Source organism: Vulpes lagopus, chromosome 4 (assembly GCF_018345385.1).
Source record: "Vulpes lagopus strain Blue_001 chromosome 4, ASM1834538v1, whole genome shotgun sequence".
In the NCBI taxonomy this organism is placed as follows: Eukaryota; Metazoa; Chordata; class Mammalia; order Carnivora; family Canidae; genus Vulpes; species Vulpes lagopus.
The window spans coordinates 6,039,747-6,057,545 of NC_054827.1; the positions used below are offsets into that span (position 1 = coordinate 6,039,747).

Genomic DNA, 17,799 nt, shown 5'->3' on the forward strand with positions numbered 1-17,799 from the left:
TTTACCCAAAGAACACAAGGATGCAATTTCAAAGGAATACATACACCCCTATGTTTACAACAGCATTACTTAATAATAACCAAGATATGGAAGCAGCCAAGTATCCATTGATTGATAAAAGGATAAAGAAGCAAAAAATATATATATATGTATATATATATTCTATTCTATTCTATTATTCTATTCTATTCTATACACACACACACAGAGACACACACACACACACATTGGAATGTTATTCAACCATAAGAAAGAATGAAATCTTGCCATTTGCAAACAACCTGGAAGGAGCTAGAGGGTATAATGCTAAGCGAAATAAATTAATCAAATAAGAACAAATACCACATGATTTCACTCATTTGTGGAATTTAAGAACCAAAACAAGCAAAGGGGAAAAAAAAAATGAGAGACCAATCAAGAAATAGGCTCTCGAGTGCCTGAGTGGCTCAGCTACTTAAGCATCTGCCTTTGGCTCAAGTCATGATCCCTCCCTGCTTTGGGCTCTCTGCCCAAAGGGGAGCCTGCTTCTCCCTTTCCCTTTGCCTCTCCCCTCTACTCGTGCTCTCTCTCAAATAAATTAAAATCTTAAAAAAAGAAAGAAACAGACTTTTTTTTTTCGACTCTTAATGTTAGAGAATAAACTGATGGAGGAGAGAGGAGTTGGGGGGGATGTGAAATAGGTGATGAGGATTAAGGAGGACACTTGTGATGAGCACTCGGTGATGTATGGTAGCGTTGAATCACTGTATTTTACACCTGATGCTAGTATAACACTATGTTAGCTAACTGGAATTAAAATTTTAAAAAAAGATTTCTTTCTATTCATTGAATACGTTTAACACTTGAAAGTAGACCAAGGGTTGAAATGTGTTCATATCATGTTATTAGTTGTACTAATTTTCATGTATGTAGCTTTTAAAAAGTAATGTGATTATTAACAAAAAGTGTATTATCAAAAAAAAGCACTGAAATGTCTTGTTTATATATTTTTTTTTAGTTGGATCACCGTTATAATGAATTCAAACTTCATGCCATTATGTCTGAACATAAAAAAACAATCACAGCTATCTCTTGGTGTCCACATAACCCTGATCTGTTTGCAAGTGGCAGTACCGATAATTTAGTGATCATTTGGAATGTTGCACAACAAAAAGTCATTGCTAAGCTCGACAATACAAAAGGTATATTTATAACTGGAGTTTATTTTATTAAATGAAATATTTTTATTTTAGTAAGCAAAATAATTAAATTAGCTCAGATTTTAAAGTACTGGTTTTTAAACTTTGTAGTGCTAATGTATGTATGAAATACATTTCACATTGTGACTCATTGTGTGCATACATATGTATGAAACTGAAACAGAATTTCGTGAAATGTTTATACTTCATACACCAGTCATTTAAAAATAGTCAATACCATATGGTTTCATTAATGTTTAAATATAACAAAAATTCCCAAAATAAGTATAGAAATAATACTTGGTAAGATTTTCTTAATGGGACAGTTGATCAGCCTGTTCATTGTCTACAAGGACAGTGTTAGGCATGTTACCTGTGCCTAACTGAGCTGGTTTCTTCCTTTATTTTTCACTGTGTCAAGATAGAAAGTCCTAGTTCACCCAAGTAGGTCTTAGTGAATTGAGTATTATTGCACTCTTTCTAGTTAGCATCTTACCCCATAATGACGACGTTATCATTTTTCTGTTGTCACAGATGTCACAATAATTCACTTTTTGAGCATGACGGATGTGTCAGTTATTAATTATGATTTTGAGAGCTATGGCTGGATGTGTTTTTGATGTGCAGTTTTTTTTGTGCAGTTGTTTTCTAACAGTTGCTGGTTATAGCTTTGAGTTAGAAAACTGAGATGTGGCAGTCTCACTAGCTGTATTTTTCTCAGTTTCTTAAAAATGTTCTTTTCAGTATGTAGCAACAATATTGAGAATTCACAGGCAATTATATGTGAATCTTGCTTCCAAGTAATGATGCCTTTGGAACCTTTGGATATGCCCAACATACTTATAGTATATTTCTTTTTCTTTGTCTTTTCAAATTTAGGTCATTAGGAATGCTAAAAATACCAGTAAAATAAACCAATTTTGTTACACAACTTTCATCTTAAAAAAGAATTTGCCAAACAAGGTTAATTTTTAAACTAGAAAACTGTGACTCTCATTCCCAAGTTCATATAACATGCTTACCGTTTTCACCTGCAACAATTCCTGAGCTTCAGTATTAGTGTATAGTGTGTTCCAGTCTCTGAGCAAAATTTTTTTTGAAGTCAGCTGTATTCAATGAGCTTCCATGAATTACATGAATGGTAACAGTTTTCCTTAAGGTTTTCAATACATCAATGAGAAAAAGCCAGAATACTTTTGGTGCAAAGCTTTATCATGTATAAACAGCAATTGATAGCCTCAATCAAGATTTTTCATGTTTTTCCGATTATACTTGTTTCTCTACCAATCACAAATCCTACAGGTTTTTCCAGTATTGTTTGTATCGATCAATAGTGCATTTTCTCAGTACTTTATATTCAGTTTATGTGAGATTAATTTTAAGAAACACAATAAATACTCCTTAAATGCCACATGATGTCAGTTGGTCACACAAAATCCATACTGGACTATAACTGCATAATAATACTTTCTAAATGTTATGCATGGGTACAGATTAGCCAATATATTGTATTATCACCTAGTTTATCCACTGATTTGTCATCAAGCACTATATGCATCACCTCTATTCATGATGGAAGAGTTTTTTATTCATTAGCTTTGTGTACCATACCTTCTTTTGCCACTGAGCATACAATTAAATAAGACCTTCATTAGCATTTGTAGAATTATTAAATAATTGTGGTAACAGTTTTGGTCACTTTAACATATTTTTCCTTTCCTTACATATTTTCTTTTGAAAATTTTCAGAGTTAACAATAATGCTCTTGCTGTTTCTAAATATCTCCTTAATTTGAAGATTGAATGCTTTATTTTATTTGCAAAAAGAATATTATGAAAATTTTGGTGATTTTCATTGTAAATAATTCCCTTTGAAATGTCTTAGACTCTGTTTCTTCTTTTGAGAATCCAGCTTAAGCCAAGTGGAAATTTGTAGTCACCTTTTTTGAAAATCAGTATTAGAACTTACACATAACAGCAGTTGAACTTGAATTTATTTCTGTATTTTGTATTTCATCATTCTGTTTTCCATAATAATTCATTTAAAGGAAAACAAGTATTAGTTTGTTTAAATGTAAAATGTTAAAATTATCATCAACTTGAAAAATTCACACTTAATAATATCCTTTCAGGGAAAAAAAAAACCCAACATTGTTAGCTGGATTATAGTACTACTTACCTATCTCAGAATATTTTGGGAAGAATTAAATGAGCTGATATTTTTTAGAGCTCTTAGAAGTACTTACATTAATAAGCCACTATAGAAGTCTTTTCTGTTTTAACTTTTAGACATTTCTGGTCCCTTCTTTTCCTTGCTGCCTTTCTGGAAATATGCAGAGAGCCAGCATTTGGGGGCTTTCTTCAAGTGTGCCATGGTGGTTTGCCCCATTCAGAATATCTTACCCCTTATTGGGAAATTCTTCTTCTGTTCATGTATCCTATAACCACATCAGCTTTTTATTGGCCTTATTCATGGACTCTTTCATTCCTTGTATAAATATGTATATGTTACCACTGTATGTCAGGCTCTGAACTAGGCATTAGGCTTCCAGTTTCTGCCTCTTGGAACATGAAGGACTGTTGACACAAATTGAATTCACTGTCAATGAACAACAGTTGACTCTGTGTCTTGTTCATGTCATTTTCTCTTCTTGGGAAATACTACTCATCCCATACATTAAATATAACTGCTCCCTCAGAATATAACTCAAATCCAGATTTTTCCCAGGACAGTTGCCCAACGGTTCACAAACCTCTCTACACATCAGAATCATTGGAAGAACCTTATTACAAATAGATTCCTGGGCCCTAATTCCATATGATCTGAGGTATATATTCTATGTGCATTTGTTAAAAGTTATCTGTGTTGGGAGAATCATGACCTCTGTCTTGAGTTACAAATTTACTGTGACCCTTATTTTATATATGATTTATTCTATCACAGTAATAGTAAGAATACAGTTAACTTCTTTTGTAGTACAGTTTAAAAGTGTCTTTTACATACATTATATTTCCTTTCCTAATATTCACATAGAATAGGTGTTCAGCTGTTTTGAGTTCTATCCATTTTATAGAGGAGATGACAGAGGAGTAAGAAGTAAAGTTATTTAATTCATCTGAAGCACCACTAAGATTTGAAACTAAATCCTTAAAAGATATAGATTGTGGCGTTTGTTATTAAATCCCTGTAGTAGCATGTAACTTTTCATACATGTAATCTTTATCTTCCCAAGGTATTACATTTATATCTATATTTAAGATCCTTTAAATCAGGTATCTATCATATCCCATATTAACTTATACACCCAGAATCAGAATACCTACATCAAGTCTACACAAAAACTCAAAGAATCGATTGCTTTAATGTATAGTTTCTGAAAGAAAAATCTGTATAAATTTCAGAATATTTGAAGCACATTGTGGAATTAATAGTTTTAAACATAAGTAGGTACTGTTCCTTGCATTATGAAAGCACCCTAGTATGTGGCCCATAGTCTTTAGGGTTACTTTAGAAGTACAACTCCCAACTAAGAAGGTGGTAATTTTTTTAATAACAAGCCTATTCTCATATTTTAAGTTGTTTTGGAAATGTACGTTGGAAATAATATTTTACGGCACAAACTAATTCCATGTGTCTTTGTTACGTGTCTCTGTTTTATTTATTGTAGGGATACCTGCCTCTCTTAGCTGGTGCTGGAACGTAGGTGATGCGGTGGCATTTGTTTCCCACAGAGGCCCTCTCTTCATTTGGACCATCTCAGGACCAGACAGTGGAGTGACTGTACACAAGGAGGCTCATAGCTTCTTGTCTGATATCTGTATATTCAGATGGCATACCCAAAAAAAGGGGAAAATTGTATTTGGTCATATTGATGGAAGTCTATCAATTTTTCAACCAGGTAAGCATTTAATTAGAGTCTCTTAAAGTTTATTTTTCTTTCCTTATATAATTTCTTTCCTACACAGCATATGACCAAAATTAACAATATTTTAATTTTAAAATATTAGCTGTGCAAATTTTTGAAGTAAATTTTTACACGAAGTAAATTTTATTGTAATATACTTAACTCAGCTGTGCAGGTTGTACTTTGAGTTAACCCAAATCCAGTCATTTGCCCCGTATTTTTACTTTTTAAAGTCAATTTATTTCTGTACATTTTCTAAGAAAATGGCCTGAACGAACAAGGACATATAGCAGAAGAATATGATGACTTACTAATACTACTCAAAAATATTTTCCCACCTACTTGTAAAATGCCATTGTGATGTTGTCACTCCTTAGCAAAGGAGATAAAAGGAAATAATAAATCTTTGGATCTCCCAATCAGCTAATTAATCTAGCTGAATAAAGGGGTCTGAGAAACTAATTTATGTTTGTTTTTTTCAATTTAAACAATGATAAAACATGTAATAGAAAGATCTAAAAATTACCTGAATGGTTCTCCACGCATAAGGAAGAATGGCTACCGTCTGAGAAACATGCTCTTGGCCATCTGGCATGTCTGTTGATGTATGTGACTCCTGACTCGCTAGATAGATAGATGGATTAGGATAAGGAACACTACTTTCACAAAATGTAGTACATTCAATTTATCTGAAATAAATAGAAGAATAAAGAAATTGAAGTTGAACAGATGAAATCACAAAAATTTGAATAAATATTTCTTAAATAATCTTTAAGATAGTTATTTATTAACATTAAAAAATGACACATAAAACATTGATATTTTGGGGCCATTTTCTCTCAAATACATTTCAAACAGGACCTGTTAATTTTTAAAGAAAGATAACAAGTCTACATATACTTCTTCCCCACATCCCCTCTTCTCTTTGCACATATCCTCTTGTTCCTTCTGGTTATGCTAATTTAACTTGGGGAGAATTTTATCTGTTTCAAGTTGGAATGGGGAGGGATCTGTGCATGTTTTTTGGCTTCATTTGGATTTGTTGTTGTCTTAGATACTTCCACCCTATCTGTTCCTCTCATTGGAAGAAAATTCTATTTTACAGTTGGTCATTTTGATCTGGTCCATACCACTTCTTTTCCCTCCTTGGCTCTTTGATCTGCGGTAGCCTTCCTCAGTCCCAGGGAGGTAATTTAGAGACAGTCAAGATGACAGTGTGCTTTGTGGTTCCTCCTCTTGATTCTCTGTGGTCTGGAGGTATAACCAGATCTCATTAGGGACTCCCCCAGTACTCCCCCAACCAGCCTGCGCCCAGAGATTTCATAAGGATTGTGATTTTTTTTTTTTTTAATTTTTTTTTTTATTTATTTATGATAGTCACAGAGAGAGAGAGAGAGGCAGAGATACAGGCAGAGGGAGAAGCAGGCTCCATGCACCGGGAGCCTGACGTGGGATTCGATCCCGGGTCTCCAGGATCGCGCCCTGGGCCAAAGGCAGGCGCCAAACCGCTGCGCCACCCAGGGATCCCTGTGATTTTTTTTTTTTGAGAAATCTGTGTGCTGCTGAGCTCTATCTAAAGAGGAGAACTTTAGAGTGTGTACTTACTTTGGTCCAAATTTCATTCGAGGTATTATTCATATTTTATAATTTGTCATTGTGGCCATCTCCTTTTTCAATGACTTGGGCTTTCTTTTCTTGCTTTATTATTGTTATTAGGCAATAACAATCATTTAAAAATTAATTATTTTAAATTATTTTTAAAGTAAAAAGGTATTATAAAAATACCTTTTTAAAATTAGGTATTTTTGAAGGTTTTAAGTAGTAAGATATTGAGACCTTGCATTATGTATGGAAGATACAAAACACTGAGACATTGTATGCTTATTCTCACATAAAAAGAATAGGAAGGCATAAAGACCTCCTTTGCCCTTTGCATCTCCCTTTTGTGAATTGAAGTCAGGGTGGAATGTGTATGGTATTTCAAATTCTGACCTGTAACTTCCAGAAGAGGCCATCATTTTCCCATAACTCATCTTCCAGTTATTAATTGAAGTAATTTGCGCATTTGTACCTATTCATCAAGTGTTTTATTTTTCTGGATCCACCATGTGTTCATTCGCTAGGGCTGCCCAAATAAAGTTCCATACCCTGGATGGCTTAGAGAACAAATTCCTTGTTGCATAGTTCTAGAGACCAGAGATAAGAAATCAAGGTGTCCTGAAGGCACCGGGGAAGCCTCTGCTCCAGACCTCTCCCTTAGCTTCTGGTCATTCCTTAGCTTGCTGCAGCTTAGCATCAGTCTTCACACGGCATTCTCCCTGTGTGCATGCAAGTCTCTGTTCAAATTTCTTTTGTTTATAAGGACACGGTCATATTGGATTACGGTTCACCCTAATGACCCCATCTTAGTTTATCATCTGCAAATACCCCATTGCCAAATAAAGTCACATCCACAGATCCTTGGAGGTTAGGATGTCAACATTTTTTTTTTGATGGGGGGGGGACACAATTCAACCTATAACAACCCCATACGAACTTCTTGGCCTCATTTATTTCATAGGATGTTTAACAATGAATATGTACAAAACATTAGCAAAGGTATAAGTAAGCCTGTCATGTGTTTGCCTTTTGCTTATACATGAGCTAAGGGGTCATGAAGGAAATACTACTTTTTTATTCTGATGTTACATTCTATATTTCGAGTTTGAAGCCTTAAGAATGATAGCATTAGTACTGGTATTATTCTGCTTTTTAATTTTCCTGAAGAGTGGTCACCTTTACCTTCTTTTTTTTTTTAATTTTTATTTATTTATGATAGTCACACAGAGAGAGAGAGAGGCAGAGACATAGGCAGAGGGAGAAGCAGGCTCCATGCACCAGGAGCCCGACGTGGGATTCGATCCCGGGTCTCCAGGATCGCGCCCTGGGCCAAAGGCAGGCGCCAAACCGCTGCGCCACCCAGGGATCCCGACCTTTACCTTCTTAATGATTTATTGGCACAACAGATTGTCTCTATGAAGCAAGATAGAATTTATGCTCTCCAGGTTTTTGCGGGACACTAAGACCTCATGCTCTCTCTTGTCCTATCTTCATCTCTCTTGGAAGAAGAAGGAAATACAGAGGTGGTGCAGCTGGCTTTTCCACCTTCTCCCTTTCGTTCTGAAAAGCACCACTTTATTCTGTATTAGATATTGGATTTTCATGTAAAAATTCACCTATGAACAGAGAATTCTAGGGCCAAAAATATTAGAAAACTGCTTTAGCTATTTTAAGTTATGGTTTTGACAAACCAGGTTGTCAGAACTTTTTATCTTCATTATAGAAATGTAGACTTCATTGAATTGACTTTGGTGTTGTTCCAAGGATGTGCATTAATTACGTTTGTATGGTTTTATTTTAGAAATGTTGATGACATTGTCCATATGTAATACTGTGTTCCTTTTTGAAAACACACAGGAAACCTGGATTTCTGGTCTCAGTTCTGGGAAAAGTTGTGCTTCTCCTGAGCGTATTTTTTTGTCTTTTTGTTTTATTTTTATCCTTATGGACACCATGAGTTGTTACCTTACATGATTTTTTTTTCTCTTTTCTTTGGCCACCGGTCTCAGAATTCAACAGCTGTATAGCTGTATAGTATAATAATGTTCCCTCATTATTTTGTTCTTCAACTCCAATTTGCCTTTGCCCTAGTTTTTGTTTTGTTATGTTTCTTTATATAGAAATTATCAGCCTTATCTTCTTATTGACTTACCTTCTTAAATGCTTCTGTCCCTATATGATAATACAAGTTCCCTGATATTTGTATAATAAAATAGAACATAAATAATAACAAAATAAATATATAAAATAATGAAAGTATTATCAACTATTATGGCTGACTAAAATTTTATAGATTTAGGTTTTTTTTTTTTTAAGATTTTATTTATTCATGAGAGACAGAAAGAGGCAGAGACACAGGCAGAGGGAGAAGCAGGCTCCCTGGAGGGAGTCTGATATGGGACATGACCCCAGGATCATGCCCTGAGCCAAAGACAGATGCTCAACCGCTGAGCCACCCATGTGCTCCTAGTTTTCTATATTTTTATAAGAAAAATGTTGGTACTAGAATAGAAAACAGTGACTATAATTCATAATCATTTGACTAGGTATGGGGCTTTCAGGCAACATGATTTAGGTATTATAGCAATTTGCATCGCATATTTCCTCACATTTGTGTCACTTGTTTTTATTTATTTTTTCAGATATTGGAGTATTTTTCATAAACCATTGATATTAACTGGCACATGCAAATACCTAAACATTAAGACATAGCTTTAGTACAGCCTAGGTTAATCTTTTCTCTCTCTCTCTCTTTCTGACTTGTAATGATTGGCTCTATTAACATTCAGTACTGTTTGTTACATCAACTAACAGGTTAGCAGATGTTTATTTTGGGAAAGAAGAGGCAAAATTTTCTTGATGATGATTGCAAAAACTTGATAAAGCCAAATAAAAGAAACATCACATGTACCTACAATGATTTTATATGCAAAAATTCTAAATAAAATGCAAGGTCATCATCATAAAGAATAGGGGTGCCTGGGTGGCTCAGGCGGTTAAGCATCTGCCTCTAGCTCAGGTCATGATCCCAGGGTCCTGGATCGAGCCCCACATGGGCTCCCTGCTCAGCAGGAAGTCTGTTTCTCCCTCTCCCTCCATCCCCTCCCCCCCACACTCGTGCTCTCTCTCGCTCACTCAAATAAATAAAATATTTTTTTTAAAGTCATAAAGAATAATGTATTCTGACAAATTTCATCCCAACCCAGAAACTGTGAGGTTTTCAGTTCATTTTACAGATATCTTATATATCCATGGAGATTGATTTTTTTCTGCTTTTATAATCCGATATGTTGAAAAACCATCTGTAATGGTGATATTACAGAAGGAGCTATGGTATCTGTCAGTTGGGTTATTGTTTAGTAAATCTCTCTTACAGTGTTTGTAATACTTGGGAGGAGTTGAGTCTTTCTGTGAAGACTGTGGTCTCTAAACACCATTTGTTTCGCTTCCTTTTCTCTGGGGACCAGGGCATGGGATGGGGAGGGGGGCCTAATTGGAGCCCCACCTGGGGTAACTGCAGAAGCACTTTTACCCCATTGCTATTCATGTCTAAATTTGGAAGGAACAAGAGGATTGCTTGATAGTCCTTGCTTCATTTAATTCTGCATGTTTTATGTCCCTATTTTTCTGGCTGCCGTATTTGTACTGGTTGTCAGGAATGAGTTATGGTTATGACACCTGCTGTGATGCGTGAGGAAGGGGTGACAGTCAATATTGATATGTTGCTTGTAACAGGCCCCACTGTTCTTAGCACTTGGAGTGACTAACTCACTTAATCTTGTACAAAACTCCACGAGCTAAGTACTGTCACGTTCTCCATTATACAAATAAAACACTGAGCGGCCCACAGAGGTTCCGTGTCTTGTCTGGGAAAGCAGAGCCAGTCGGTGGTGGAGGACGCTTTGCACCCAGGCGGTGGGCTGCAGATGTGTGCTTTTAATCGCAGCAGGGTGTTCCTTTTGGTAAGCACTTCCCGTGCCTACACTGCCGTCACTCGCTGGAAATCACAGTTGATGACAAGATCATGGGTGTTGTTTAATCTGTCTTTTCCCTTGGGATTTCAGTAACAAATAGGAGAACAGGCAGGGCACTAGAGATTGCCAAACCCAGCAGTTCAGTCTGACCTTCCTCTCGTCCCCCTGCACCCATGTGTTGATGATGACCTCTGCACAGAAATGCCAGATCTGTGTCCCCGTACTCTCAGAGGCCACTGGTGTGCCGAGAGGAAAGTAATAGCATCTCAGTCGTGGCTTTTCTTTTGAGTGTTTTGTTTAAGATCTTTTTCTTTATGTCTTAATAGGTAATAAAAGTCAGAAGCATGTTCTGAGACCTGAATCTCTTGAAGGGACAGATGAAGAGGATCCAGTGACAGCCCTGGAATGGGACCCACTGTCCACAGATTATCTCCTGGTGGCTAATTTGCATTTTGGAATTCGCCTGCTAGATTCAGAATCCCTTTATTGCATAACAACGTTTAATTTTCCCAGTGCAGCAGCTTCCGTTCAGTGCTTGGCCTGGGTTCCCAGTGCTCCTGGGATGTTTGTAACTGGGGGTAAGTTGACCCTGTTCCCCAGAGTTTTAAATATATGTGTATTCTCTGTGTGAGTCAGGGAAATTATACTCTTTTATTGGTTACTTTTGTGTAAAATGTATTAATATCCCAGTATTATCATTTGTTATAGTAAATGCCTAGTTTACTGTATGTCATTAACATAGTGCAAATAGAAATGAAATTAATGGAGTGCCTGGGTGGCTCAGTTGGTTAAGCGTCTGCCCTTGGCTCGGGTCCAGGTCTCAGGGTCCTGGGATCAAGTCCCACATGAGGCTCCCTGCTCCACGGGGTGTCTACTTCTCCCTCTGCCTCTGCCACCATCCCTGCTTGTGATTTCTCTCTCTCTCTCTCTCTCTCTCTCTCTCTCTCAAATAAATAAATAAAATATTTTTAAAAAGTGAAAATAAGGCCCAGTTTTCCAGGTTTCCAGTAATAAATTGGAACGTATTCTATATGTGCACACATGTGCTCATGTTTTTTTGTTTGTGTATAGAAGACAAAGACAATTCAGTTTCGGGAATGGAAAGATGACAGTAGAAGTATTGACTAGAATGACAGTTGATGTAGATGGGAGCTCCGTGAGCCTCACTGATAATTTGGACAGTGACCATGGGTACCTAGGTAGACATGGTACTTTCAACCTAAGTTGGAAATGAAAATGCAGTTTATCATTATGGCTTGAAAGGAAGTTCCTTTATGATTTCCCAAGTCATGAAAGAATTAGTAAAGCTAAGAAGTGACGGGATAGGAAGATGAGGGCATTAAAGCTAATAATTAGGAATTAACTCCTTCTACTGTTTCTTTTTTTTTTTTAATATTTTATTTTTAACTTTTATTTATTTATTTATGATAGTCACAGAGAGAGAGAGAGAGAGAGGCAGAGACACAGGCAGAAGGAGAAGCAGGCTCCATGCACCAGGAGCCCGATGTGGGATTCGATCCCGGGTCTCCAGGATCGCACCCTGGGCCAAAGGCAGGCGCTAAACCACTGCGCCACCCAGGGATCCCTGTTTCTTTTTTTTTTTTTTAAGATTTTTATTTATTTATTTATTTGAGAGAGACAGAGAGAGACCACAAGTGGAGAGAGAGGCAGAAGGAGAAGCTGGCTCCCCATTGAACAGGGAGCCTGACTTGGGGACCCCAGGATCATAACCTGAGCTCAAGGCAGAGGCTTCACCAACTGAGCCACCCAGGCGCCTTCCCTTCTCCTGTTTTCCTAGGATCCAAGAGAGAGGCCTCTGAAAGACTGAGTACTTTCAGCTACTTTATAACTATTTCCCATATTTGTGCAATGTGAAATAAGAGAGTTTTATCCCAGGCGCCTTCCCTTCTCCTGTTTTCCTAGGATCCAAGAGAGAGGCCTCTGAAAGACTGAGTACTTTCAGCTACTTTATAACTATTTCCCATATTTGTGCAATGTGAAATAAGAGAGTTTTTATCCTTGGCACTGTCTTGAAGAAATTCTTTACTTCTTTGAACACTTATATTTATTACGCGTGGAAGTAGATGGAGTCTTACTTACACATCATAACTGCCTTTCATTCCGTAGGACATGATAGACGTGAATATTTTAAATATGTTGTCATTAATTCCTGAGTTAAAATTCACATGCCATAAAACTCAGCATTTTGAAGCGTGCAGTTCAGTGATGTGTCATCACAATGATGTACAACTGTGACCTCCACCACCCTGTGGACGTTTTCTCATGCCCCCATAGACTCTTGCTAGTGGCCATCACTCTTCATGAACCCCTCTCTGTGGCCCCAAGTGCACGTGTGTGTGTGTGTATAAACTACTAACCTACCTTCTGTCTCTGGGAATTCACCTTGTCTGGACACTTCATAGAAATGGATCGTTCAGTACATGTGTCTGGCTTCTCTGGTTCATCCACATTGTAGTGTACGTCCTTCATTCCTTTTTACGGACGAACAATATTCCATTGTATGGACGTGACCGATTTTGTTCATCCATTCATCAGTTGACAGACATTTACCCATTTCTACTTTAATGCTGTGACAGCGTTGATGCACAGGTTTTTGTGTGGATATGTCTTTATTCTGTTGAGTACAGTTGCTCAGTCAGATGGTGACTGTTTAATTATTTGAGGAATTGCCCAAATGTTTTCCAAAGCAGGTTATATATAATTGGAGGGATTTTCTGGAAGTGAGAGAGCTGTCTAATTGGTCTTTCAGTACATTTGGCAGTCTTGGTTGCAAGGAACCAGTTTACAGACCTGTCAAAGACAACGTATTATTTAATATTATGGGTAGAAAATTTTTGTAGCTGGCTTTCCTAGAGCAAATGTGTCAGGGGGGTGTTTTTCGGGGGATCAAACTCTGATAATGACCTTTGTAGGAAGCTGCCAAAGCAGGCAGTTTTTCACCCCAGGAAAGGATTCAGAACAGAAAAAAGCAAAATAAGCCAAAAATTTAAAGGATGAATAGCATTTCATCTGTTTCTTTGTGTTACTGCATAATATTGTTTGAAGAATGCCGATAAGTGGTGCTAAAAATCTTGTAAGTTGACGTTTTTGTTACTACTTTTATGTATGGGCATTTTATGTTTCAAGTAAAATTAGTTAACTCTTTTTTCTTGATTTGACTAGATTCTCAAGTGGGTGTTTTGCGTGTTTGGAATGTTTCAAAAACAACGCCTATTGAGAATTTTAAATTAAAGAAAACAGGGTTTCATTGCTTACATGTACTTAATTCTCCTCCAAGAAAAAAGTGTAAGTAAAAATATCAAAATTTAATATTTTTCAATGTCAAACTTGCTACTGTCAAATAAGATGAATGATAGAATGATATAAACACCAAATAAAATATGCCATTGAAAAGCAGATTTTAAAAAAAATAGCCTTTGACAATATATATATACTAAAAGAACCATCAAGGCCACCCAATAGCTAATATTACTAAGTTGAAAATATTTAGAACCAAGGTACATTTTTAAAATGCTAATAAATGAGAATATTAAGATAATCTCAAATTATCTACATGGGGAAAATGAGGAAATGATATTGGTGAAAACAAGAAATATCAAGAGTAATGGATCATATAAAATTAGTCTGAACAAGGAGACTTAATGTTTTAAGTGTGGCTCTTACACTGTAGGGTTATAATAAAGTTGAAATAACCTAAATATTTGAAATATAGGATCTGGAACACATATTCCATGTTCGAATACCAGATGTCACTGGATTAGTAGTTGCTATTTGGGATATTCTTTCTTTATTTTTGTTTACTTTTTTTTTCCAGTTACCTTTTATTGCTTCTCTAATTAAGAAAAAATAACAAAAGGCACTTAGGCTATTAAGGCAAAACTCTGGAATTTGGGGAGAGGTTTAGAATTTGAATTTTTCTTAAACATGAGAGAAAAGGGATTGACTTCCAAGTAAGCCAGGCCTGATGACTGTGTGTGCCTGGTAGTGCTTTCATCTTTGTGTGAGTCAGAGAAGAACATGGGAAAGGGGGTGTAGTGATTGAGCAGTCAAGAGTTACTGACTCCTCCTTACTACTGTTTGTCTTCATAATATACTAAATAATTAGCAAGAGCTATTCATTTTTTTTAATCATCTAAAATCTGTTTTTTTTTCTTTTTAAGTTTTTGTTTAATTTCTAGTTAGTTAATATACAGTGCAATATTGGTTTTAGGAGTAGTATTCAGTGATTCATCACTTACTGCAACACCCAGTGCTCATCACAAGTTGGCAAGATTTCATTCTTCTTATGGCTGAGTAATATTCCATTATATATATTTGTGTGTGTGTGTGTGTGTGTGTGTGTGAATGTATAACCTACATACACCAAGGGGCTATTCAAAGTAATGTTATTTTGGTTGCAAATTTAGTAGCAAATATAGTGGGTAATGGAAAATAGGGGACAATCTGTGTTTGAACCTCCAGACTTCACAAATTTAAGTTTTTTGAGCAGCCCCAGTGGCCCAGCGGTTTAGCGCCACCTTCGGCCCAGGCTGTTATCCTGGAGACCTGGGATCCAGTCCCACGTCAGGCTCCCTGCATGGAGCCTGCTTCTCCCCCTGCCTGTGTCTCTGCCTCTCTTTCTCTTTCTCTTTCTCTCTCTCTCTCTCTCTGTTTCTCTCTCTGTGTCTCTCATGAATGAATAAAATAAAATAAAATCTTTAAAAAAAGTTTTAAGTTTTTCTGTGGAGTCCTAACACTTCTGGAAACTAGAGGGTAAAGAAACCTTAGGGACAGAGAAGTAATATGCTGGAAGCCAGCATATTGTTTATGCATCCTCTACCTTTTTAAAGTTTTTTGTTTTCTTTGCTTGGTTGCTATTACGGGATGACTGAAATATTACAGATTCTCTTCTTTCATTTTTTTTTCTTATTATAAGAGTAGCTCCTGCCCATTAGAGAAAAAACCAAAAATATGAAGAAGCATATACCAATCTTGTCATTATTAAGCATATCTTTTCAGGCCTATTGTTAGACATCTTGTCCCCCCCCCCCCAATTTTTTAAAGTAACAAAGTGTGGAATAAAAATTATGTGAAAATGAAAAATTTTAGTTGTAGACATACTCACCAAATTCTTTAAAAATATAACTTACAGATACATAGGTGCATAAAAGGTGTCAACACTAACCATATTGTCAGTAAATTAAAATATTAGAAAAACCAGCCAATGAACATATTAATTCTAATGAAACCATCAGCAGTATTTTATTGAACCAAATGCCTCGTTTGTTATTAGTAGTTTATGCTAATTTGGACTTGCTATCATTCTCAGAGTCTGAGAAACGAGTGTTATCCAAATGAATGCAATAAGGAATATCACATTTGGATTAAAAAGAGAATTTACTGGGAAATATTTATCTGTATTTCACTATGTAATTAATATAGATTGGTCTAAAAAATATAAATTGGTCTGATCATTTCCAGCAGTATCATTATTTTGAATTATGTTTGTAAGGAGAATATTCATGTTCTAAGGAAAAACTTCTTGAAGATAAAATACAAGACAAAGGATATACGTAAGAGACATAAAATTTAAAGTTGAGAAATGGAAGTGAATAAACAGTGAAAAAAAAACCCAAGGAAGAAGAAAGAAAAATTGAGATGCAAATGTATGTCAGGCAGTTGCGATTCTGAATTTGGGTGCTAAATTACAGTGAATTATAAGGAGCCTTAAAAATAATTATTTTCATTAGATTGGAAATTAGTGGAAGAGAGTTATTAGCTTTAAAATAAAGACATTGTTATGCATGTTTGTGTGTGTAGGGGGAAGTAAGCCATTAATCAGCATTTTGAAAGAAGATTCTAATTAGAAAGTAATCATGCTGTGCTTTAATTTATGGGGCCTTAAGAAACCAAATATTCACAACATATTGTGGTTCCTCACTAATTTTCATCCAGTTTGCTCCACCTGCATGTTTATACACCTCTTCACAATAGCGTCCACTTTTACATTTACATCTGTATAATTTTTGGCAGTGCTGAGGAAGTACTTCTCTGGCAGAAAATGTGGTTGTTGCCTAATGGTTCACTGATAGAAATTCTGGGTAAAAGAAAATAAAGGGAAATCTTTATAATTAAGCCCTGTGGCTTCATTCCAGCTTATGGGAACCTGTTGCTGTAAATATTTACTTGTGTATTTTCTTCTTCTTTAGTTTCAACCCAGTCTCCAACTAAAAATCATTATACGTCCTCAACAAGTGAAGCAGTTCCACCCCCGACTCTGACACAGAATCAGGCATTCTCTCTTCCTCCTGGGCATGCAGTGTGCTGTTTCTTGGATGGTGGAGTTGGACTTTATGACATGGGAGCCAAGAAATGGGATTTTCTTAGGGACTTGGTATGTCTCTGGTCTTTCCTTCTTTTATACACAACACTTATGTGTTTGTTCATGAAGTTTACTTTTACTTACATACCAAGATTGTTAAAGTTACTTTTGTAAAGAATTCTATGTTAGGACCTTATCTTGGTTTGCTGAAACATTTTAGACTATGTATGGAATGATGGATGATAAAACTATGGCAGTTCTTTAAATTTTAAATGTTAAACTTCTTTAAATATTAATGTTTTCTTTAGCTTATCACGATTACTCTGCATGGTTGGTAGTCTTCCCATTTTTGTGTACACCCTGTTGATCTTTCATATAGTATTGGAAAATTACATTTGCTGTACTGTATTTTGGAAGCAAAATGAGAAATATTCTTTCAGGAGGAAGGACAAGCCCATCTCTGCCAGTTACTGCAAACTTTGTTGCTCATGTCTGTGAAATGAACAAAGGGTCGGATTCAGTGTTTTCTAAGATTTGTTGCTATTACCAAAGCAACACGATTCTGTGATTCTATAAATTTTTGTTCTTCTGATCGTTAAGCCTCCATATAAAATATAATACGGGTCTCACATTCATGACTGGTTTGGTTCTGTGCTGTGGATAAAGGTACCTTACCTTGGTGCCAGGCATCTAAAATAGTGCTTGGCACATAGCAAGAGTTTAATCAGTTTTGTTGAATTAATGAATCTGTGAACCAATGGAGGCATGTAATAATATATATTGTACTGTAATTAATATTTGTCAAGAATCAGCTTTAAGTCT

At 36.1% G+C, this 17,799-nt stretch overlaps 1 protein-coding gene across 2 annotated transcripts in view; it reads left to right on the plus strand.

The window, feature by feature from the left end:
- WDR17 (WD repeat domain 17) overlaps window positions 1–17,799 on the plus strand; it is a 105,684-nt gene that overhangs the window by 45,029 nt on the left and 42,856 nt on the right. For both annotated transcript variants that reach the window (XM_041752736.1, XM_041752735.1), the window contains exons 3-7: window positions 998–1,181; window positions 4,846–5,076; window positions 10,982–11,233; window positions 13,839–13,961; window positions 16,865–17,049. In XM_041752736.1, coding sequence (XP_041608670.1) covers window positions 998–1,181; window positions 4,846–5,076; window positions 10,982–11,233; window positions 13,839–13,961; window positions 16,865–17,049 — 975 coding nt within the window. The remainder of the gene's footprint in view (window positions 1–997; window positions 1,182–4,845; window positions 5,077–10,981; window positions 11,234–13,838; window positions 13,962–16,864; window positions 17,050–17,799) is intronic.